The 24,447-nt window shown below is 46.6% G+C and overlaps 2 protein-coding genes across 10 annotated transcripts in view; one reads left to right on the top strand and one right to left on the bottom strand.

The window, feature by feature from the left end:
• cchcr1 (coiled-coil alpha-helical rod protein 1) overlaps positions 1 to 5,130 on the top strand; it is a 43,166-nt gene extending 38,036 nt beyond the window's left edge. For 5 of the 7 annotated variants that reach the window (XM_043678317.1, XM_043678314.1, XM_043678315.1 and 2 more), the window contains 4 exons: positions 1,461 to 1,612; positions 3,500 to 3,653; positions 4,487 to 4,593; positions 4,685 to 5,130. In XM_043678317.1, coding sequence (XP_043534252.1) covers positions 1,461 to 1,612; positions 3,500 to 3,653; positions 4,487 to 4,587 — 407 coding nt within the window. In that variant the 3' untranslated portion in view covers positions 4,588 to 4,593; positions 4,685 to 5,130. Of the gene's footprint in view, positions 1 to 1,460; positions 1,613 to 2,899; positions 3,654 to 4,486; positions 4,594 to 4,684 lie in introns of those variants that run through there. The other 2 variants (XR_006309617.1, XM_043678318.1) reach the window with 2 other exon arrangements.
• Positions 5,131 to 7,023: 1,893 nt separating this feature from the next.
• mdc1 (mediator of DNA damage checkpoint 1) overlaps positions 7,024 to 24,447 on the bottom strand; it is a 38,374-nt gene continuing 20,950 nt past the window's right edge. The window contains exons 9-15 of one of the 3 annotated variants that reach the window (XM_043678311.1): positions 17,420 to 18,469; positions 16,728 to 17,323; positions 12,534 to 12,713; positions 10,495 to 10,677; positions 9,561 to 9,686; positions 9,018 to 9,128; positions 7,024 to 7,712 (exon numbers count right to left, since the gene is read on the bottom strand). In XM_043678311.1, coding sequence (XP_043534246.1) covers positions 7,479 to 7,712; positions 9,018 to 9,128; positions 9,561 to 9,686; positions 10,495 to 10,677; positions 12,534 to 12,713; positions 16,728 to 17,323; positions 17,420 to 18,469 — 2,480 coding nt within the window. In that variant the 3' untranslated portion in view covers positions 7,024 to 7,478. Of the gene's footprint in view, positions 7,713 to 9,017; positions 9,129 to 9,560; positions 9,687 to 10,494; positions 10,678 to 12,533; positions 12,714 to 16,727; positions 18,470 to 24,447 lie in introns of all 3 variants that reach the window. The other 2 variants (XM_043678312.1, XM_043678310.1) reach the window with 2 other exon arrangements.

The following is a 24,447-nucleotide window of genomic DNA, read 5'->3' as shown; positions in this document are numbered from 1 at the left end:
GGTGAGTGGGATAGGTGGGGGCAGACTGTGGGGCCGGTGAGTGGGATAGGAGGGGTCACATGGAGGGGCCGGTGAGTGGGATAGGTGGGGGCAGACTGTGGGGCCGGTGAGTGGGATAGGAGGGGTCACATGGAGGGGCCGGTGAGTGGGATAGGTGGGGGCAGACTGTGGGGCCGGTGAGTGAGAAATCAGACTGAATATTTCCTGATTTGACTGAATGGTAATTTGTATCTGATAAAGCTCTGTGGAGTATTTACATGAAAAACACTAAAACTGTAAGTCTGCCATGTTAGTCAAGTCATAGGCAGCAATAAATGAATAACGTGATCAGCCTTACAGTTACAGGATGTCTGTACTCTCAGCTTGTTTTAAACTGGCTCGAGTAAAATACTGGTGTCTTCAGTGACAACCACAAAATAAATCCATCAGATATGGCCCTTATGTTGTTAATGATAGCATCTTCCTAGTATCAAGACTGTCCAAACCTGGTAACCTTCAATAGCAGTCAGTATAAACACCAAGTGTCCAATTGTGGAGCTAACTATCTGAACTCAACCCAATTTCAAAAGAACCTTTCCTCCCTCGGCCTTCTCTGCAGTTCAGAGCAAGTTCACCAGGATGATCCCGGTATGGGAGGGATTGTCTTATGGACAAAGGCTTAACAGGTCTGGAGTTTAGAACGTGAGAGGTGACCTCACTGAAACATGGAAGATCCTTAAGGAGCTTGACAGGGTAAGTGCTAAAGAATATCTCTCTCATGAGACTCTCGGGCCAGAGGACATTGTCTCAGCATAAAGAGGCACCAATTTCAGACGGAGATGAGGAGGAATTTCTTCTCTGAGGGTTGTGAGTCTTTGGAACTGCTTGCCACAGAAAGCTGTGGGAGAACAGAGTTTGTGTCTATATCTAAGGCTGTGGTAGATAGTTGATCAGTCGGGAATCAAGGAATGTGGAGAGAAGTCAGGAAAGTGTGCATGAGGAATGTTGGTTCAGCCATGATCCGATTGAATGGCAGAGCAGACTCGAGGGGCCAAATGGCCTACTCCTGTTTTTGTGTCATATGGCCCATCCTTCTTCCAGTCTGTATGTGCCCTGGTTCTCTGGAGGTTTAGTGACAGCATTCTCCTACCTGTGCCAACTGAACTCTGACAGTCTACCCTCCCATTCAGCCCTCAGCTCTACTGTCTGATTCCTACCTGCCCTCTTCCCTGCTCTGCCCTCCTGCACTTAAATACGAACGGACATCAGCAACCCTGTGCCTCCCGTAGACCATGCAGCAGCTTAAAGGTGGCAGCAGATGAGCTGAACAAAGGGGTTTTTCCAGTGTACCACACTTGGGTAAAAAGTGGTGATGCCGTAGGAGAACAATTTTTACAAATTATGAACTGTGCCATTGAAGCGTTTTACTCAGGCCCCTTGCTGAGCGTGACAGTTGCTTTTCTGCCGTCCTGATTTTATAGTGGTCGCCCTCCGTCAAACTGACAGACAGGCAGCCCGGGACAAGGAGCGAATGCAGGCCTGCGAAAAGTTACACGAGGAACAGCATCAGAGGGAAGTCCAGCGACTCAGTACCAAGCTGCGTGAACTGGAGAGGGACAGGAATCTCCTGGTGGTGAGTAGCACCCTATATTTACAGGGCACAGATATGGCTGACTCTATGGGTCCCAAGACCACACAATCAAACAGATCAAGAGAAACGGCTTTGCCCAGAGGATTGTGGAAGTCACTACCAGATGAAATGGTTAACAGGTTAGTGCAGATGGATTAAAAAAAACTTGGTGTATGTGAAGAGGAAGGGGATTGAGGGATATGTTGACTGGTGAGATGATGCAAGGTCAGAGGTACATTGCTATGGGTCAAACAGCCTGTTTCTGAATGGTGGAAGATGCTGAAAGTGGGAGAGACTCCTTTGCATTGCCTCGATTTGTGTCAATTCCCTGGGAGTAGATGGTGCTGCAGGGACCTATCAGCCTGGTTCACGCTGTGTTCTCTGCTGTTCGTGGGAAATCAAGATCAGTTAGGAGAAAGTGAGGACTGCAGATGCTGGGGATCAGAGCTTAAAAATGTGTTGTTGGAAAAGTGCAGCAGGTCAGGCAGCATCAAAGGAGAAGGAGAATCGATGTTTCGGGCATAACCTGAAGAAGGGCTTATGCCTGATACGTCAATTCTCCTTCTCCTTTGATGCTGCCTGACCTGCTGCGCTTTTCCAGCAACACATTTTTAAAATCAAGATCAGTGCCGAAAACACCAGTAAAAGCACCCCTAGACAAAGATGAACGCCTCGTCTTCCACCTCGGAACCCTTCAACCCCAGGGCATCAATGTGGACTTCACCAGTTCCCTCATTTTCCCCTCCCCCCACCTTACCCTAGTTCCAACCTTCCAACCCAGCACCATCCTCATGACTGTACCACTTGTCAATCTTTCTGCCCACCTATCCGCTCCACCCTCCTCTCTGACCTACCACCTTTGCCCCTTCCTCCATCTACCTATTGCACTCTCAATGATCTTCTCCCCAGCCCCACCCCCTGCTATTTATCTCTCTACCTCCGAGGCTCCCAGACTAAGGGCTCCTGCCCAAAACATCGATTTTCCTGCTCCTCAGATGCTGCCTGACCTGCTGTACTTTTCAATCACCACTCTAATCTTGACTCTAATCTCCAGCATCTGCAGTCCTCACGTTCGTCAAAGGCTTTTGTCCATCACTGTCTTCAAGAGGAAAGATGGGTGGAGATTCTTCACAAGAAGATCAGAAGCTCTAGTCCTGATGTTTATGATGAACTTGCAATGTAATTACTGTCTCAACCAGTTTCTTATCTCAGACCAGCACGAGTCCTTTCTAAACAGTGCTAAGCACAGTGTGTTGGAATGTAACTTGGCCTTTGTTACTTAACCAACAGGATTGTTATGATTATTGCTGAAAAACAGACATCATCTTACACTCCTCAGAATCACAAGAATACTAAATATCAAAGAGAACAACCAAGTATTTTATAAGAGAAAACCATGCTGACTGGTTGGCAGATCACCTCAGATTGGTCAAGGCGTTGCCATGGGAGAGTGCATCGAGAGTATTATCTCCTATGCTTTTATTTCAGTCAAAAAAGCCACAATGCCTGGACATCTTTCTTTTGCCTGTTGAAGAGAACACAAACATATCCAGGTGTTGCACCTTTTTTTAAAAAGCATTAAACAAAACCATTGGGCATTTTCAATTACAGTCGCTGAAACCACTCAGGAGGTCAGGAAATCAGATTTGAGCTGGTGCAGATTTGGTTTAACCATGTATCAGATTTTACTCTGTTCAGTCAGTGAGGAGGAGCCATCAAATCCCACTCACTTCAGAAAGGTTGCTGTCTGAGGTTATTGTTAACAGCTAACTGACACACGAGCGAGGCATAGGGAATAAACTCAGCCTTCCACACTTGTGTGCCCTAGGGGAAAACAATGATTTCTGGAGAAGCTGACCAGGGAGGATTGGTTTTGTTTCTATTTGACAGGCTACACTGAGGCAGGAAGGGTTACTCAGCCGGTTCAGGAAAAGCCGAGCTGTAGCTATCCAGTCCACAGCTGCCCTGTCTGACAAAGAGGAGCTGACCAGGCCCTTAGCAGATTCAAAGGCCTCAAAAACCAGCAGTCAGGTGCAGACAAAAGGTAAGGTGTTTCTTAATTCTTTCATTAGGCGTGGGCATCAATGATAAGGCATCCATTTGTTTTCCTTGAAAGGAATGATTTGACCAGAAGACAAACTAAAATAGGGAAGAATTAAATCTCCGCAAGCCACTTGATAGGTCACTTGTCCCTCTCAGCCAGTATCACTAAAGCAGGTGGACTGATCTCATTTCTGTTCTTGCTGTGTGTGGACATTGGCTGCCTCACTTGCAGATTGTTCTGGGCAGAATAGGTCAGGGAGAAACTGTTCCCAATTCTGAAAGGATGATGAAAATGAGAGACAAAGATTCAAAGTGACCTCAAATAATTTTAGATGGTTATTTTTATTTCATGCAGTTAGTAAGAATCTGGAGGTATTGAGTGTGGCGGGGCGGGGGGAAGGTAGGTCCGCTTGAATGGTTAGGGTCTGGAGTGTGCTGTTTGAGTGCGTTGGGGGGAGGGGGAGGTTCACCCAAGGGGTTAGGGTCTGGAGCGTGCTGAGAGTAGCGGGGGGGGGTTCACTCAAGGGATTAGGGTCTGGAGTGTGCTATCTGCAAGTGCGGGGTGGGGAGAGGTAGGTTCACTCAAGGTATTCAAAAGAGAATTACTTTTATTTGAAAAGGAAGAATAGGTGGGGTTAAGGGGAAGAGGCAGGTTAACGACTAAGCAAAACGCTCTTTCGGAGAACCAGTACAGATGCAATGAGCCAAACGGTCACCTCTAGCAACTTTACATTCATGCTGCAATTTCTACAGTGTAACAGTGACTACATTGTGAATAGCACCCGGTTTGTGAGAAAGGACTATATGAACGGAAGTTCTTTCTTTCTCATCCAGCCTCCCTTACTGAGGTTCTCAATGAGCTGGAGCTCTTGACTGCATCTGTGATAGGGGATCAAGAGGGTGAAGACACAAACGAGGAAGAGGAGACCAAGTAGGAAAAGGAAAGTGGAATCCAGTCTTCAAGTAGAAAGAACAGCATGCAGCTTATCTCCAATAATTGTATTTAATTACAAGAATTGTATTTAATTACAGGAAAAGGAATCGAGGTGAGCCTCGGCAGGGCAATCAGCTGTTCCGGGGTTGTGGTCAGGGATTGCTGCTCTAGCTCACTCTACTGCACAGGATATTTTCAGCCGAGATTTCTACCCCCACCATCTCTCTCAACTTACCTCCTCAGACCTCCCCATGGTATCTGCATTATTACCAACTGAACTGCCAGAAGACTGTGGTTTATGTGTAGTTGGGAACATGTTTGGTGTTCACCTACACAAGAAAGTGAAAATGAACACCCAGCATTGAGTGGCAAAGAGAGTGAATTTTCCTTTAGGTCAGTAATGTGCAAGAGTTAACTCTCTAAGAAACTTCATTTGCAGACACTTCTCAAATTTCTCAATTGTATCCTTGTAAACTGTACATAGTTTGTATTTATTTTTTCAGCTGAAAAATGTTTTCTATTAACAAAGAAAGAAATGACTTAAGAATCAATTTTCTGTTTCACATCTCAGGCAAGGTGCAGCATTCAAGGCAATGTATCTCTGCAGAGAAATCCCAACTTAGTGTTGCAGGTCTGGTTTGACTATTTTTAAGACAGGACATTAACTTTCGACTCCCCGGAGGGCCTAGTAGCATTGCTGCTAAACTAGTAATCCAGAGCCCCAGGGAATGTTCTGGTGACCTGAGTTTGAATCCCACCAGAGTGGGTAAGGTAGTATTAGACAATCTAATGATGGCCATGAAAATAGCAGAACTAGCCACTTGGTTGTATCAACTACTAGAAACTGCACAGATCACCTAGCATCAACTAAAACACTATAATCGACTCTGACAATTACGGCTCTGTCAACCTTGCTACTTCCTAGCTAATACCTGGAAGGACAGCTCGCGCTCAGACTATTCTGACAGTCATTCTCATGGAACCATACCTTACAGACAGTACCATCCCTAAGTATGTCCTGTCCCATTGGCAGGGTGGTGACAGTGATATAGAGTCAGGAGGGAGTTGTCCTGGGAGTGCTCAGGATTGATTCCAGACCCCATGAAGTCTCATGAGATCAGGTCGGGCATGAGCGAGGAAACTTACTGATAGGTACTTTTAAATAAACTTGTTCAGCGATGTTATTTACACACCTTTGGAGCAGGTGGGACCTGAACCCAGGCCTCCCATCTTCGAGGTAGGGGCATTACTATTACACCACAAGAACCCCCTCCTCCTGCAGATAGCCACACACTGCTCAACCCCTGCCAGCTGAAATCAAAAATCCTGATGTAGCTACAAAAAAGACAAGGTAGGGGGGACCATACACAGTAGCAGGTGGACTTAAAGTGTATCAGACAGTTATGGCAGGAAGCTGGAGAACAGCCTGTCTCAATGGAATGGCTTATAATATTGGCCTCCTGTATAAACCTTCCCCTACAGGAATCCAATGCCATCTGGACCCAGAGTGCTGCTCTGTACACTCGAGCTCAAGTGGTTGTTCGCACAAGACACAAGATGGAGTTCCTTTTTTAAAAAGGCTTTGACTTAACAAATTAATATGTTTGTACGCAAGACTCACAAAACATCTGAATCTTCTGTTTCTAAGTAGGGATCTCTTGAAGTCATTAAGTGGACTGACTTCACCTGGAAATGGCCAAAGCTAATTGAAAATAGTATGTGCTGTCTTTAAACGGATCCAGAACTATCAAATCAAACAAATGCCACCACCTCAGAGTTTGAACTACATGTATACTGTTTACTCAGGTTGGTGCAGTTACACCAATTGAAGTTGTATTGGGACAGCAGAACATTGCAGAGAGGGGGCTCCACCTGAATCATTCAGATAGCTCACTACAGTTAGCAATTAACACAGACTTATGCCTGGAATGAAGGTGCCCTGCTCTGCTATGACATTCAGTCACTGGTGAGATTACAAAGAGATCACATGGAGGCAACTTTGCATTAAGGAGAAACTACTTTTCCAGAGTAGATCAGTCACAAACAGCAAGTAGCAGGGGAGAACAGAACTCGTGATCCCAGTCTCTCCAGTAGTTTGTGTGTGCTGTCCCTGTATGTGACCAGCCAAACAGCACAGGCAGCATTCTCCGCTGGATACCAATCAGTTGCTGATATTATAGGGAAGAGCAGGGAGCATTCATTCATACATCTTTAAATCATTACTGCACAGAATGTGGGAACATTCACTGAACAAGGCTTGACCACACAACCTTCAGGGTCTACAAACAATTGACATTTTTGTGGATATTCTTAAATAATTTAAGCTCCATATAACCTACTCTTGTATCACCCCCCCGTAATGGGCATTCCCTCCCTCCCTCAGAGTAGTGTACACATGATATACAGGAGGCAATTCGAAAATCACGGACAATCATTACAAAGTATACAAAGCCTTTAATGTATTGAGCTTTTGTTACACTTAAAATATGGGACACACTGATCAGCAAGATGGCAGTAGCAAGTTTTCTTAAAGAAATAATTCTGTGGCACGGAGAGATATATACCTAGTATTCACAGTGACAGCTCCCTCTTAATGTCTCTCTGGGACTGAACATTTACAGGGCTACAACCCTGGTGTACAGCAACACCCATCACTGTCATTACTGGTAAATACCTTACCATTCAACTGAACTTAGTTCTTCACAAGACACTCAAAGACCTCTGCAAAAGCTACAAAAATTCCTGAGGTGTCTACATTTAGTGTTTAAAACCAACTCCTCGACCAACTACTGGGAATTTAATCAGTACATTAGGTTTTCTTTTAAATATACAATTACATTTCAGATTTACAACTGCAATAAAATTCCTACACCTGGTTTTAAAAATAAAGAGTCAACGCTTCTTTTTCCTGTTGTCAGTGGCCTGTGCTGCAGCCAAACTCCTCTTTCTGGCCTTCCCCTCTGGTTGATCGGTGACGTCCTGGTCTAGTCGGTAACTCACCAAGTCCACCACCTGCTGCAGAGTCCCGGTCAGGATGAATTCTGCATTGACAATGGGGACCTTGGCATCCCAGGCAGGTTTGCACTTGGGCAGGTCATCTGGGCACGAAATCACCAGGGTTTTTGCCTGTAGCATTGAAGCAAAAAAAAAACCCCACAGAAATGGTTTCGAATCACAAACTGTTGAGAAGTTAACCCCAGCCCACAAGTGCAGGATGCCACCCAGATCAGTAAAAAGGACCTGCGTTTATTTAATACTTTGGGCATTTTCCAGCCAGTTAGTGACAACGGATCAGTTAAATCTCTCAAGTTGCTGATGAAGGAGACACAGTTTGACCAGAATTCCAGGAAAGCATTTCCTGTTTTTGTATGAACAGTTCCACAGAAATTTTTTGTTTCATTTGGTAAATTCGTTCATAGGATGTGGACATTGCTAGCTGTGCCCAGCATTTATTGCCCCCCTTGAGAAGGTGGGGGTGAGCCGCCTTCTTGAACCGCTGCAGTCCATGTGCTGTGGGTAGACCCACAATGTCCCTTAGGGAGGGAATTCCAGGATTGGGACCCAGCCACACTGAAGGAACGACCGATATATTTTCAAGTCGGGATGGGGAGGGGCTGGGAGGGGAATGTGCAGGGGATGATATTGATGCATGTCAGACCAAAAGACGGGATATCAGACAGCTCAGTCACCCTGTCATGTAGATGAGACCCACTATGATGCATGATTGGGGCAGATGGGTTTTAAACTTGTAAGTTCTGGCCTGCTTCTAATCTGTTTGTTCGAGGGCCCCATTTCCAAGAGGAGCAGGACAGGTCTATGACCAACATCACAGGGACCAGGGAGCTGGTTACAACTGTTTGTTAGATCTCGCTGTGTACAAACTGGCCACTATATTTCCAACACTCTGACAAGTGACGACGCTGAGGGAATGGTTTCGTTAGTTGGAACTTTCTGAAAACTGCTGTCTTGTGACACAGGTCACTTATCCTTCTGTATCTGTGCTAGCACTTTAAAATTCCTTCTGGGATGGGCACAGCTGGCATTGCCCACCCTTAACAGCCCTCAGACTGAGTGATTTGCTCAGCCATTTCAGATGGCAGCTAAACACATACCATGGGTGTGGAGTCACACACAGGCCAAATCAGGGAAGGATGACAGATATTCTTCCCGACAGGGCAAGTGATGATAGCCTGATGATCGCCATTTCAGATTGATTCTGGGGTGGGATTTGATCCCATGCCCTCAGAGTCTCTCTAACTGTTACACACCCCCCAACCCTGAAAATTACTACAGGCTGACAACTATTTGGATTCAATTATACATACTCATTGCTTTCTCTCAGCACAGATCCCTCCTTGTGTAAGGCTACATTATCCCAGTGCCTATGGTCATGCGCATTAACCAGTTTGAGAGCAGCAGGGTGAGTCTTACCTTGTACACACGTGGCATCTTGGGCAGCACAGTCGCTCCGCTGCACTGGATAATGCTTTCCATTTGGCTTGGCTCAGGGAGAACACCTGATGTCACGTGGACTCTATAATCCTGCCGGGATTCAGACAAACACAAACAAACAGACCCATCACCCCTTGGCCCCTCAAGGCAAATTCTTGGACACACAGTTACATTGTCTGGGCATTTACACATTAAACCACACCACTCCCCAGGTTGGCTCCCAAACCCCATCCCAAGAAAGCTCTCAGCTCGGGCTCAGTGACCTCGTGACCAGTGATCTATCCAACCCTCACTTTAATAAACAGGTGCGGATCACTATTGGACCACTTATTAAAAGGTACTGAAACAAGAGAGAGCAGTGAGCGCCAATTCACCAAGTCACCCATTATCCAAGCTGACCCCTGATGTTGTGTAAATGGTACCCAGGAGTGTCCACCCACCGAGTGGGCCTGTCCTTTCCTCCCTCGTGCCCCTGACGTTTCCCCTAACACGCGCCCTGGATCAGAGAGAACTGCCACTAACCTGAAGAAGAGGCTGCTCCTTGGCTTTCTGCAGGGACTCAGCCAGCTTGAAGTTAAACTTCTTCTCCTGGTCGCTGTCATCAACCAGAAAGCCGCTGGTGGACAGGAAGCAGTTACTCTTCCCAGACTTGCCCCAGAATCGGTGAAGCAGAAGTTGGTGTGCAAGAGAGTGACATATGGGGGGGGGAGGAAAAGAGAGAGAAGGGTATGAAAGAAACAAACGAGATTAAACAAAATGCACAGAGCTATGCATAAAAGGACAGAAAATAGAAACAGCTCTGCGGGAATGCTGCAGTGCACGGGGGGGTGCACCACAGTGCTCGGGGGGGGGGGGGATCTTTACTGATTCTATCATTTGTTCTGATGTTTCAGGGATAACTGTTCTTCTCCAAAAAAATAATGGAATCTTTGACACCCATCTAACTGACAGCACCTTTTAACATTTCAACTCCACTGCTCGGCAGCATTTACTTAGATTCTTTTCTGTCGAGTCTGGAGTAAATTTTCAATGTCATGAGCTTTGGACTCTGAGGTGACAGTGCCACGTACTGAACCACCACAACATCTACAGAGGGCCCGGGAAGGAATGAGCTCCAGTCGGAGATTGAACCAGGGAGGGGGGAGGAACATCCATTCTCCAACTTGTGCTGATCGAGTGTGAAAGTGGTATGAGTTCAGACAGGACTGGAATTTGTTTCAACATCAACAGAAAGCTCAGCACAGGCTAGACTGGGCGCTTTGACATTGGGTAGGTCCTATGTAGACGGCGAGGCAGTGGAGGAGAGGTGGCAGCTCAGGATTGTCAGCTTCCCTTTAAGCTACACCTTCCTTGATTTTTTCTTATTCTTAAAAGGATTTAAAATGGCACCAGCTTTTCACTGTATTTTCCTGTTTTTCTCACCGTATAATATACATGACAAAATCATTCATCTCACCTTTACCAGCCAGTCCGGGGTCACCACAGGGATCCCTCTGGCAACGGCACACAGGAACTTGACTGTACGGCGAATCCGGTCTGTGACTAAGTGTGTGCTGTCGTGCACGGACTCCACCACCTCACCACCAAGCTGTTTAATCACCTTCACCCCATTCTCATCAACCAGCCCTGTGAACATGACCTGAGAAAGTGGGGAGGATATTGTCAGCAGGAGCTAGACAGAATACCTTCACTAAACATGGCTGAACACAGGAAGGCGACTGGTGGATACAAGAAGCTGCTCTAAAAGTAAGGTAGGTTGGGGGAGGAAAGGATATGATTGCCTTTGACGGACACTTGTGTGCAAATGTTTCATCACTGCTGTGTTGTGAAATGCAGCAAAGAATATTGTGGGGAACTAGTTTAGAGACTGATACATCTGTGGTTAATGGAAGGCAAGAAGATGTCAGTACAGCACAGGATACACTAACAGGATAGTGAGGAGGATGCTAAGAGGCTGCAGGGTGAGGGGGAGAGACTGGCTAAGAGGGCAAATACTTGGAAATGCAATATAATGTGGATAAATGTGAGGTTATCCACTCTGGTTGCAAAAACAGGCAGACAGATTATCTAAATGGTGGCAGTTTAGGAGAAGGTGAGGCACAACAAGACCTGGGTGTCATGGTGAAACAGTAGCTGAAGGTTGGCATGCAGGTGCAGCAGGCAGTGAGGAAAGCTAATGGCATGTTAGCCATCATAGTGAGAGGGCCTGAGTATCAGTGTAAGGATGTTTTGCTGCAGTTATACACGGCCATGGTGAGGCCACACCTTCAGTATTATGTGCAGTTTTGATCTCTTACTCTGAAGGAGGACATTCTTGCTATTGAGGGAGTCCAGCAAAGGTTCACCAGACTGGTAGGACTGACATATGAAGACTGGATCGACTGGGCTTGTACTTAGAAGAATGAGGAGTGATCTAATAAAAACGTATAAAATCCTGATGGGACTGGACAGGCGAGATGTGGGAAGAACGCTCCTGATGTTGGCAAAGTTCAGAACTAAGGGGTCACAGCCTAAGAAAAAGGAGTGGGCCATTCAGGACTGAGAAGAGGAAGAATTACTTCACTCGGAGAGTTGTGAACCTGTGGAATACTCTACCACAGGAAGCTATTGGGGCCAATTAATTAGATACATTCAACAGGGAGCTAGACGTGGCCCTTGCAGTTAAAGGGGTTTGGAGAGAAACTAGGATTAGGATACCGAGTCTGAATGATCAACCACGATCCTATGGAATGGTGCTGCAGGCTTGAAGGGCCGAATGGCCTACTCCTGCATCTATTTTCTATGTTTCCATGATACGCTGGAGCCTCACATTATAGTCACACATTAAAAGGACATTAATATATCACATACACTGAGGGACACAGGGATTTAAGAAGGAGAAGATCAGAAATGCCTTCACTTAGAGACTGGCGAGTCTATGGAATTCTCTACCAGAGAAAGTGGTTACAGCCAAAATACTGAATGTTCAAAGGGGTAAAGGGATCAAAGAGCACGGGCAAAAAGTTGGAACAGAGGACCGCCATGATCAGACGGAATGGTGGGCCACATAGCCTCCTTCTATTCCTATTTGCCTACATCCTATGGGCAGTAACCTAACAGAATACCCTGCAACCTTGAGTTGTACTCGAACATTAATGCATGCAAGTGCAGTGGGCTGGACCCTAACAGAATACCCTGCAGCCTGCAAGTTATACTCTGTCACTGATAGTCTGAAGGCCCTGCGTGCAATGTTAACTTGCAGCAGCCTGGATACCTGTACCTCACGATTCTACTTTGGTTCCTTGTGACTCTATGCTGGTTAATAAGAATGTGGCCCTATCCTCGCTCCTCACAGCCAGGCATTAACCCCCACACCTCCTCGACCACACCACAAATGGCACGCAGGATCCCTCAACATGATCCGATGTGAAGAGGAAGGTGACAGCACTGACACATTGACTTTCACACATATCAGCAGAAAGAGCCCTGTGAATGTAATGCCATGCTGCAACTTACCTTCGGAGAAGGGACAGTATCCAGCAGGGAGCCTGAGGACAGACGGCCTGCTGTACGCCGGGTTTTAACCTGAGGAGGGGTGCTGCTTTCCTTCTCACTCTCTGATGGACTAGCCCCCCGCACGCGGCGTTTACGTCCAGACGATAATCCCTTCTCCTGTAACGAAGGCTGTGCACATTCCTACAGAGAGGGGGGCAAGCAAGTGCAAATTTGTAAGGGAGAGGAGCTTATTTTGATAGGTAAGGGTGATGATTCTGATGATTTCTGTGCCAGCCCCACCTCCTGCTGGGGCTTTGTTTTCCACAGCAAGGTGTCCTTTAAAACAAAAGACAACAAATTACTTTAAAAAACCCAAAAGACCTGTGGATGCTGTAAATCAGAAACAAAGACAGAAATGTTGGAAAAGCTCAGCAGGTCTGGCATCACCTGTGGAGTGAAATCAGAGTTAACATTTCGGGTTGAGTGACTCTTCCTCAGAACAATTAAAGACTTTCCTTCTGAACCTTTGGCATCATTTTTCACACTGGTTTTCCTGAAGGTGTTACCCCAGAGGAGCTGATGGCAACAAACACAGCCCAATTGAAAAGGAGGGATGTGCAAGGTAATGGGAAGAGGCCTGAGATTGGCACTGAGGGAGCAGGGCCAAGCAGTCCTCCTCTGTGATGGGATCAGAGGACAGTGGATGGGCAACAGCCGTGGCTCAGTTGGTACCACCACCAAGTCGGGGTCGGGGCCATCATTTCAAATTCTGGGACGGGATGATCTTTGGAGGGTCAGTGTGGACTCGGCGGGCTGAATGACCTGCATCCACACTGTAGGGATTCTATCTTAAAAAAAGTATCTGCTCCCAGTGCCTTTTCAGGAAGAGACTCAGAACCCTCAGTGAGAAAAGTGTTTCTCGTCATCTCTGTGGTAAACAGAGTAACTGCTTATAGACAGCAAGTTCCAGGTTCCACCACCTTCTGGGTGAAAGACATTTTCATCAACTCCTTTTAATTTCAAAACCTTCTCTTAAAATCAATGCCCTCTGAGTCATTGGTCCTCCAAACAAAATGGCTTCTTCCTGTCTACATCTGAAGCAAATCTCTCCATTGGTTTATTCAATTCCTCTCATAGGACTTCAACATTATATGAGCTTCCCAAATCACTTGCTGTACCTGCAGAACTGTCTTTTTGTGATTTATGCACCCAGATCACTCTGTACCTCAGTTCCGCAGGCTGAGACCTGTTCCATTTTGCCACTAGTCACCAAAATGTACAATCCTTAACCCGCTTCACTGGTTAGCATCAGCTACCAGACCAGAGATTAAACCCAGTCGCATGTTTCTATATCAGGCAGCATGTCTCCACCCACTCAAAGTGACAGATTCTTTTGTTTAAAAGCAGTTGCACAAAACTTAAACAGAAACCTGGGGTGACCACACAGACATGACTGTGCATAGTTCCAGAGTTTGTATGAATATGGAAAACTTCAAGACAATTTACAACAATAATGGTAAATGGAAACAATCTCTCCAGAAAAAGGGAAGACTGAGCAACAACCACATTCAATTACTTTCCAAAATTATGAAAAGATGTGACAGGGTAGATGAAAAGGAGAACTATTCACTGGCAGCAAAAGTCTTAGACATTCACTGATAAAAATAGTAAGAAATGCAGGAGAAATATCTTTACACACAGAGTGATGAGTGAACGACTGAAATTGATGATGTAGTGAATGGTGAGCAAGGTTACCTCAGAGTACATAAGGACCTTAATCAGATGAGCTGAGGAGTGGCAGATGGCATTTAATTGATGTAAATGTGAGGTGCTACATTTTGGAAAGGTAAATCAGGATAGGCCTGATACACTTAACGGTAAGGTCCTGAGGAGTGTTGCTGAACAAAGATCTTGGGGGGCAAGTACATCAAAATGGAGTCACAGGTAGACAGGATGGTGAAAAAGATATTTATTATGCTTGTCTTTATTGGTCAGAATATTGAGCATCAGAGCTAGAAGGCCTTGTTGCAGCTTTACAGGACATTGGTGAGACCAGTTTTGGAATACTGCATTCAATTCTGGATTCCCTTCTGGTTGTTAAACTTGAGAGGGTACAGAAAAGATTTACAAGGATGTTGCCAGGATTGGAGGGTTTCAGCTACCGGGAGAGGCTGAATAGGCAGGGGTTGTTTTCCCTGGAGCGCCAGAGGCTGAGGGGGAATCTTCAAGGTTTATAAAATCATGAGAGGCAGGATAAAGTGAACAGACAAAGTTAAAAATCACACAACACCAGGTTATAGTCCAACATGTTTAATTGGAAGCACTAGCTTTCGGAGCACCGTTCCTTCATCAGATGGTTGTGGAGGACACAATTGTAAGACACAGAATTTATAGCAAAAGTTTACAGTGCGATGTAACTAAAATTATACATTGAAAAATACCTTGATTGTTTGTTGAGTTTTTCACCTGTTCGAATACCATGAAAGAAGTGAAACTATCATGGTATTCGAACAGATGAAAGACTCAACAATCAAGGTATTTTTTTAATGTATAATTTCAGTTACATCATACTGTAAACTTTTGCGATAAATTCTGTGTCTTACAATTATGTCCTCCACAACCATCTGATGAAGGAACAGCGCTCCGAAAGCTAGTGCTTCCAAATAAACCTGTTGGACTATAACCTGGTGTTGTGTGATTTTTAACTTTGTACACCCCAGTCCAACACCGGCATCTCCAAATCATGATTAGACAAGGTTTTTTCCCTGGGGTGGGGAGAGCGGAACAAGGAGGCATAAGTTTAAGAGGAGAGAACACACACAGGATCATAAGACCACAAGACATAGGAGTGGAAGTAAGGCCATTCGGCCCATCGAGTCCACTCCGCCATTTAATCATGGCTGATGGGCATTTCAACTCCACTTACCCACATTCTCCCCGTAGCCCTTAATTCCTTGTGACATCAAGACTTTCATTTGGTACAGGAATTAAACCTACGCTGTTGGCATCATTCTGCACTGTAAACTGGACTCTGGATTAGGATGCCCAACTTCAGTCAATAAGCACATCGACCTGGACCCAATGTACCGACCACTGCAACGGACAGCTGGAACCGACAACCGGAAGCGGCAGATTCAAACCACTACAAATGCCGGAGGAAAGATCACAGAAGCGCTTCACAGGAGGCTCCCAAGCACTGAGGAGGTCACCTAGACAGGGGACGAAACGTCTGCAACACAAATTCCTAGCTCGGCGAACACAACCACAACAACAAGCACCCGAGCTACAAGTCTTCTCACAAACTTTGAAGAACATCTATACAATGTATTCGCCAAAAACGGATACCCCCGCAATTTCATCAACAGATGCCTAAGGGAAAAACAATGGAATGAGGACATGCCACAACCCAAAGGACTAGCCACACTACCATACAATAAAAACATTTCTGAACTGACAGCCAGACTACTGCGACCACTAGGACTCATAACAGCACACAAACCAACAGCCACTCTCCGACAACAACTCACCAGGACGAAGGACCCGATACTCAGCACGAGCAAAACCAATGTAGTGTACAAAATCCCATGCAAGGACTGCACAAAACACTACATAGGACGTCTGCAACACAAATTCCCAGCTCGGCGAACAGAACCACAACAAGGAGGGGGGATAGATTTAAAAAGTACCTGAGGGGCAACTTTTTCACAGAGGATGGTGCACGTATGGAATGAGCTGTTGGTGCAAGTGGAGGAGCATACGATTCCAACATTTAGAACATAGAACATTATAGCGCAGTACAGGCCCTTCGGCCCTCGATGTTGCGCTGACCTGTCATACCAATCTGAAGCCCATCTAACCTACACTATTCCATGTACGTCCATGGGATCTGGATGGGCATAATAGGATGGGTTTAGAGAGATGTTGGGCAAATGGGACAAGATCAGATTGGGATGCCTGGTTGGCACGGATGAGTTGGAAGAAGGGCATGTTTCTTTGCAGCATGACTTCATAATTCACTACCACAAGAAATGGTCAAGGTGAACCTTATAGATGTATTTAAAGGAGAAACTAGATTAAGTATCTGAAGGAGGATTGGAAGGTTACGTTGATCAAGTTAGAAGACATATGGGGAGGGGGCGGTGGGGCAGGCAGCAGATACACCATTGAACCAAGCAGTCTGTGGTCTGCTGCATATACAACATTGGAATTACTGACCTGTTTCCTCCTGCCTCTCGCAGTCAGTCCCTGTTGCAATGACCCATTGGTTTGGGAAACGTCCCCCACGTAGACAGCCTGAATTGTCGCCTCTCCCCTTGCTTGCCTCCTGCCTCTGCCCGCTGGCCGCTCCTGTGATGATCCATCAGTTTGGGATGTGTCCAAAGCGCACTCACCCTTAATCGGTGCTGCCACAGACCGCCTCCTGCCTCTAGCTGGGCGTTGTTGTGATGCCCCATCGGTATGGGCAGTCTCCTCCACACTGTCAGCTAGCATTGCCGGTGAGGTGCCAGCTCTCCTCCTACCTCTGCCCGCTGGCTGTGTCGGCGATACCCCATCGGTTTGGGATGTGTCCAACACATTCTCACTCTGAATCGGTGCTGCCACAGATCGCCTCCTGCCTCTGCCCAGGGACTGCTGCTGCGATACCCCTTCAGCTTGGGCAGACTCCTCCACACTCTCACTGTGTCCCAGTGCAGACCTAGCTCTCCTCCTGCCTCTGACTGGGGTCTGCTGCTGCAAAACCCCATCGGTTTGGGCAGTCTCCTCCACACTCTCAGCGGGCTTGGTTTGTGAGGTGCCAGCTCTCCTCCTACCTCTGCCCACTGGCTGTTGCTGGGATGCCCCATCGGTTTGGACAGTCTCCTCCATATTCCCAGCCTGTCCCAGTGCAGACCCAGCTCTCCTCCTACCTCTGCCCACTGGCTGTTGCTGGGATGCCCCATCGGTTTGGACAGTCTCCTCCATATTCCCAGCCTGTCCCAGTGCAGACTCAGCTCTCCTCCTGCCTCTGCCCGCAGGCTGCTGCTGAGATGCACCATCGGTTCGGGGAGTTTCTTCCACATTCCTAACCTGTTGGTCTAGTGCTGCTAGTGAGCTCTGCTTGGCTCTGCGGCCTCTAACTACAGGAGCCTGAGAGTGTTCCTCCCCCTCCTGTGGAGGGCCTTGGCACTTGTCCTTTGTGGATGCAGAGATGGACCTGGGCCTGCCCCTGCCCCTTCTTGGCCCGGCCTGTGTCCTATCCAAAGGCAGGGCAACTTCCTGTGATCCCAGCTCTGGGTCCTTCCTGCGCTGATGTTGCTGACAGTCCCTGGGCTTTATGGATCCCTGGTTCTGCTGTCGGTCTCTGGGAACAGCAGAGTTCTCTGCCTCAGCCTCAGTCTCTCTCTGGCTGTTCGGCAGAGTCAGAGACGGATGGGGGACTGAGTTTAAGCTGCTGTTGCTGCACTCCTCAGTGTCAGGAGTGGCTGCCTGCTCCCTGGCTGAGGTCTCTCGTTTCCCCATGTCCTCACTGGCCTCAGCCAGTTGCTGTTCTACTAAAGCCATGGAGCTCCTCTCTTCATTCGTTTGCTGCCTGTGGCCTCCCTTCCCAGCTTCAGGGCTCTGCAGCTGCTCTGGTGTTGCCTGAGGGCCCATACAGCTCCCGACCTCTGACAGACTCTGCCTTTTGGTCCCTGGAGGACTGGTAGCCAGGTCTTGGACAGTCGGAGCTGGGGAATCCACAGCAGATATGATGGGCACAGTGCCTTCTGCTTCTTCAGCTTCTCCACTGCGGTCCAGCTCTGTGACCTGGTTCTGAAAGAAGAAGGGCTGGGTTTCCCCCTCAGCCCACTGATCATCCTCAGGTATTCCCTCACTGCGCTCCGAGTGAGGTGAAGATATTACAGGACGCTGGATAGCAGCATCCGCCGTGAATGGCTGTGTGGCCTCTTCCTCTGTATCGCTCAGTGCCACAGCTGTCCCTGTGGAAGAACACAGGAAATATGTCAGGTTCCCCCAAAAATACATGTTAAAGTCAATGACAACTGTACCAGTAACGGCCTGATTACAGGATCCTTGCCCACTCTAAGGTTCTTACAGCAGTCAGCTAGGACCACTGAATAACATTCTCCCCGCAGTATCAGAAGGTCATGTGTACAACTCCTATTCCAGCATTCCCAAATGGCTTGCTCAGCCACTTACAAAGAGCAAGTGAGAGTCAAACACGTTGCTGAGAGTCTGGAGTCACACATAGGCCAGACCGGGCAAGGATGGCAGATTTGCCTGCCTAAAGGAAATTAATGTCCTTCTGACTGATTTATTTATGACATTCAATGATAGTTTCATGGTTACCACTGCTTAGAATAGCTTCTTATTCCAATTTGTTTAACTGACTTAAGTAAAACTCGTCAGCCGCCTATATTGAATTTGAACTTATGTCGGCCAATCCCCTCCAACAAAAACTGCACACTATCCAGGAGAAAGCCGCTCACTCGATTGGAACTACATCCACCACTGTCATACAGTCACAGCAGCCACTCAGGAAATTCACTCTGGGCTCCTCTAACAGTACCTTCCAACCTTTACCACCACGAAGGACAGGGGCAGCAGATACGTGGGAAAACCACCCCCCCCCTCCGTTTAAGTTCCCCTCCAAATCACTCGCCATCCTGACTTTGATATATACACTGTTCCTTCAGTGTCACTGGGTCAAATCCCTGGAATTCTCTCCCTAATGGCACCGTGGATGGCCCTATACCTCAAGGAGTGCAGCGGTTCCACAAGGCAGCTCACAGAATCGCTATTGATAAAATGCAGGAAGCCATTCACCCCACTGTGCTCTGAGCAATTGACATTATTATCAATCCCTTGCCTTTTCTCTGGAACCTTGCACATTGGTGCTATTTAAATAATGAGCAATGCCTGTAGGAATGTATCGATTACATTGCTTCCACCATGTCTCCAGGCAGCATAGTCCAGCCTAACTACCCACTTTGAGCAGAATTTCTTTTCTCACCTCACATTTCCTTCTTTCGCAAAGTACTTTAAAACTGCACCCTCTGGTTCTCACCTCTGCTCCTCAGCACCTTCCCGAGGGAAATTAGGGATAGACAGCAACTATTTTCCCAGCAAATGATCCTAACATCCAGTAAACAGATGAAAAACAAATCTCCACAATACATTAATGGATCCGGTTTGAACATTCAGTTCACTACCTCACCCATTCTTAACGCACAGTGCACATAAATCAGATTGGTATTCCCACTGCATTACAGAAGAAATACTAAACCAAGACCCCCTCAGGTGGATGTAAACATTTGCGTCACTATTTCAAAGAAAAGAAACCGAGTGTTCCTAGTATCACTTCAAAATCAGATGATTTCATTGCTGTTCGTGGGAGCTTCCAGAGTGTAAAAGGGCTGCTGCATCTGCCGCCTTTGGAGAAAGATGACTGCACTTCGAAAGGACTTTGATGTCTGTGAAGCACTTTGAGGCATTTTGTAAGGAAAATACTACACAGCCATCTAGGAGGGCACGAAGCAATAGCTGACAGACAAACTGCACCATCACACTCCAGAGAGAATACTCCCTAATCTCGATTCAGCACTGGGATGTGGACATACCAAATTTCTTAAACCTTACTGCGCAGGCTTTGCAATGTGATCATTTATAATCACTACCTGGTCAGGAACAGAGGCTCGCTGCACACTTGATCACATTCTATGATGGAAAGCCATAGCCTGCTCCGTCTCTAAAACATGACTGTTCCGCTTAAGGTGAAAGATCGATTCAATCCTCCAGCTTCGCCTCCACGTTCCCAAGCTGATTCCCTCGATTAAAACCAGTGGTAAAAGGCTCCGGAAAATTAAGATGCAAGTCTTTGAAAATAGTGCAGAAGTGGATAAACCTTGATCACTGTTCCCCAAACAGAAAGAATCTCAATGCCTGAACCCTATCGGGCTGCACTCACTCAGACATACAAAGCAATGTGAAACAAGTCAACACCTTACTTTTGAATCTTCGTAGGTGCCCTCTGACCAATATTGATACCTCAATCAGTACTATGTAAAGAAAGATTATCCCAACATTGTCACGTTACTGTTGGATGGGAGCTTGCTACATGAAAACTGAGGAATGGAAATCCGGGCCAGTCAATCCATCAAACCGTTTTGCCATTTGCTTAGAACCTCTGCCTCAATGCCATCTTCCCTCACACTGTCACCACATCCCTTGATGTCGTTAGTCTTAAAAATGTATCGACTTGTGTGTTGAACAAGGTCAATAAGTGAGCTTCCACATCCCTCTGGAATACAGAATTCCAAAGGGAGGATGCTTCCATTGGTACGTAAAACAAGAATTCGGGGACAGCCTCAAAATAAGCAGATTTAGGACCGAGTTGAGGAAGACCTTATTCACCCAATGGGTTCGAATCTGTGGAATCCCCTGTCCAGTGGAGCAGCTGAGGCCACCATAGAGGCATAGAGATGTACAGCACAGAAACAGACCCTTCAGTCCAACCCATCCATGCCAACCAGATATCCCAACCCAATCTAGTCCCACCTGCCAGCACTTGGCCCATATCCCTCCAAACCCTTCCTATTCATATACCCATCCAGGAGTCTTTTCAATGCTGCAATTGTACCAGCTTCCACCACCTTCTCTGGCAGTTCATTCCATACATGCACCACAGTGTGTGTGAAAAAATTGCCCCTTAGGTGCCTTCTATATCTTTCCCCTCTCACCCTAAAACCTATGCCCTCTAGTTCTGGATCCCCCACCCCAGGGAAAAGACCCTCTCTATTTACCCTATCTATGCCCCTCATGATTTTATAAACCTCTATACGGTCACATCTCAGCCTGCGACGCTCCAGGGAAAACAGCCCCAGCCTGTTCAGCCTCTGCCTATTGCTTAAATCCTCCAACCCAGGCAATATCCTTGTAAATCTTTTCTGAACCATTTCAAGTTTCACAACATCTTTCCGATAGGAAGGAGACCAGAATTGCATGCAATATTCCAGAAGTGGCCTAACCAATGTCCTGTACAGCTGCAACATGACCTCCCAACTCCTACACTCAGTACTCTGACCAATAAAGGAAAGCATACCAAATGCCTTCTTCACTATCCTATCTATCTGCAACTCTACTTTCAAGGAACTATGAATCTGCACTCCAAGATCTCTTTGTTCAGCAACACTCCCTAGGTCCTTACCATTAAGTGTACACGTCCTGTTCTGATTTCCTTTTCCAAAATGCAGCACCTTGCATTTATCTAAACTAACCTCCATCTGCCATTCCTCAGCCCATTAACCCATCTGGTCAAGTTCCCATTGTACTCCAAGGTAACTTTTGTTCCAGGAAGACGCAGAGGGCCCTGAGACCATCCTAGTGGGGTTGGGATGTGTAAAGGGATTGCACATTCATGGTGAAGAGCAGGCTGCTGGAGCCTGCAAACTGGAAATTCTAAAACTGGCATAAAGTATCTGAGGAATCACGGATGTAAGTGGGCAGCGACAGGACCAGGGGAGAAAAGACTGAGTCAAGACAGTAAATGATGAGTTCTGTGGGGCAGAAGCAGGCAGAAACAATGGGTCCGCCTGGGAATTTTGGGAAGGAGGGAGAAGGGAGTTTTTCGGGATTGGAGGACTATCAGTTTGGAGGATGTAGGGGACAACATCATATCAAGTGAGGTTAGTGACTGTGGTTGAAACAACGGCCTGATGCTCCATCATGGCATCAGGATCCAGGAAGTGATAGGAGGAGGTATCTGAGAGCTGGCGCTCAGCCTGTGCAAAGCAGAGGTCAGTCCGTCAGACCACAACACCACCACCCAGACCAGCAGGTTCAACAACAAAGCCAGGGTTGGATCGGAGTGCACACAGTGCAGTCAGTTCTTGGTTGGAATGGGTATTGCAGGCAGACAAATTGAGGTGACCAATGTCACAGTTGCAACAGTTCTCAAGAGCAGATTGAGTGCAGGTAAAAGGCTAGGGGAAGGGGCCCAAATGGAGGGAGAATGTTGGAGCTGGGCTAAGGGGTCTGTGGGATGGGTAGAGGATGCTTGTTCAAAGAAACTGACTGTATTCCGTACTCTCAGATCCAACCTGACTCTGCCATTAAGCCCGCTGATCAGAGCGGTGCCGCTGCCCTCCGACAGACTGACCTCCACACTACAGAGGCTGAGCACCAGCTACAGACACCACTTCCTACCTCCTCATTATTCCCATGTCAACAGAACCCTTCACTGCTCTGACACACAGAGCGACGGCTTCAGACACATGTCCAAATGAACCCACAGAAAGTACAATGTTTCAAGGGAGAGTCTCCTGGGTTTAATAACTAGCAATGTGAAGATGTAAACTGGGGCAAGTTGAATTTTTTTATACAGTAAAGGAATTAAGGATTATGGTGAACAGGAGGGGGAGTGGAGTGGAGTCCACAAAAAGATCAGCCATGATCTTAGTGAATGGTGGAGCAGGCTCGATGGGACAGATATCCTACTCCTGCTTCTTATATTTCCCCTGTTTCCAGAGTCACCAGCCAAGGGAAACATCCTATCTAAATCTACACAAAGAATTTGGTTTGGTTCCCTAAACTGCAACGATAACTACAGTGACAAACAGTTTGAGATGTCTCATACTTCCTGTATTCTTAAATGCAAGTCTTGCTCATTTTTGTTTTTAATTTCCAGAGTGCATTTTGTTTTCATGGTCGGCACAGACACGGTATGCTAAAGGCTCTGTTCCTGCGCTGCATTGCTCTATGTTCTATGTCACTTGCTTTTCACTCCCAACTAAATACTTAAGCAAAACAGTGCAGTTTCTGTCCCTCCTGCCACCTGGTGGTGCTCTTGAGCACAAAGTCCCATTGAGCTTTACAATAAAAACATGTGCAGTAATAACACAAAAGAAGTCACCAGCCATATTGGGTGAAATAAACAGGGGCTAGTTACATAGAAAAGGAAGAGAATTTGAAATCAACCAGAAGCAAATGTGCAAGATTCTAGAACATAGAACAGTTTAGCACAGAACAGGCCCTTCAGCCCACGATGTTGTGCCGACCATTGATCCTCATGTAAGGTAAACTAATGTACGAACCCTCAAATTTCTGTGACCATATGCATGTCCAGTAGTCTCTCAAATATCCCCAACGACCTCGCTTCCACAATTGCTGCTGGCAACGCATTCCATGCTCTCAACTCTCTGCGTAAAGAACCGCCTCCAATATCCCCTCTATATTTTCCGCCAAACAGCTGAAAACCATGACCCCTCGTGTTAACAATTTCTGCCCTGGGAAAAAATTTCTGGCTATCAACTCTATCTATGCCTCTCATTATCTTGTACACCTCAATTAGGTCCCTTCTTTTCCTTTTTTCCAGTGAAAAATGTCCGAACTCAGTCAATCTCTCTTCGTAAGATAAGCCCTCCACAGTCCAGGCAGCATTCTGGTAAACCTTCTCTGAATCCTCTCCAAAGCATCCACATCTTTCCTATAATAGGGCGTCCAGAACTGGACACAGTATTCCAAGTGCGGTCGAAACAAAGTTTTATACAGCTGCAACAAGATCTCACGGCTCTTAAATTCATTCCCCTGTTAATGAAAGCCAAAACACCATATGCTTTCTTACTAACCCCTAATTCTCTAAAATTATTTAAACTTTGAACCAGACCACTTTAATGCAATGATAAATTGTAAATTACTAAAGTAAGGCCATGAAAGATGATACATATTTTGAAGGTACATATTATTCAAACACAGTCTTGCACTGTCTTCGATGAATGTTCTGCCACAAATTGGTGGTGATGGATGCAGAGGCCTTTGCCTTGGATGAGGAGGGGAGGGATCTCAGGGGCTGGAGAATCGTCATCTGTCCTCCACTGTGCAGAGAAGGTCAACAGGAAACCAGGCTAAACGCTCAAATTCATGAGAAGTCTCAATTAGACTCAATGGTGTCCTACCAGAG

This window comes from Chiloscyllium plagiosum, chromosome 37 (genome assembly GCF_004010195.1).
Source record: "Chiloscyllium plagiosum isolate BGI_BamShark_2017 chromosome 37, ASM401019v2, whole genome shotgun sequence".
NCBI lineage: Eukaryota > Metazoa > Chordata > Chondrichthyes > Orectolobiformes > Hemiscylliidae > Chiloscyllium > Chiloscyllium plagiosum.
This window is presented reverse-complemented; position numbering and strand designations above follow the sequence as displayed.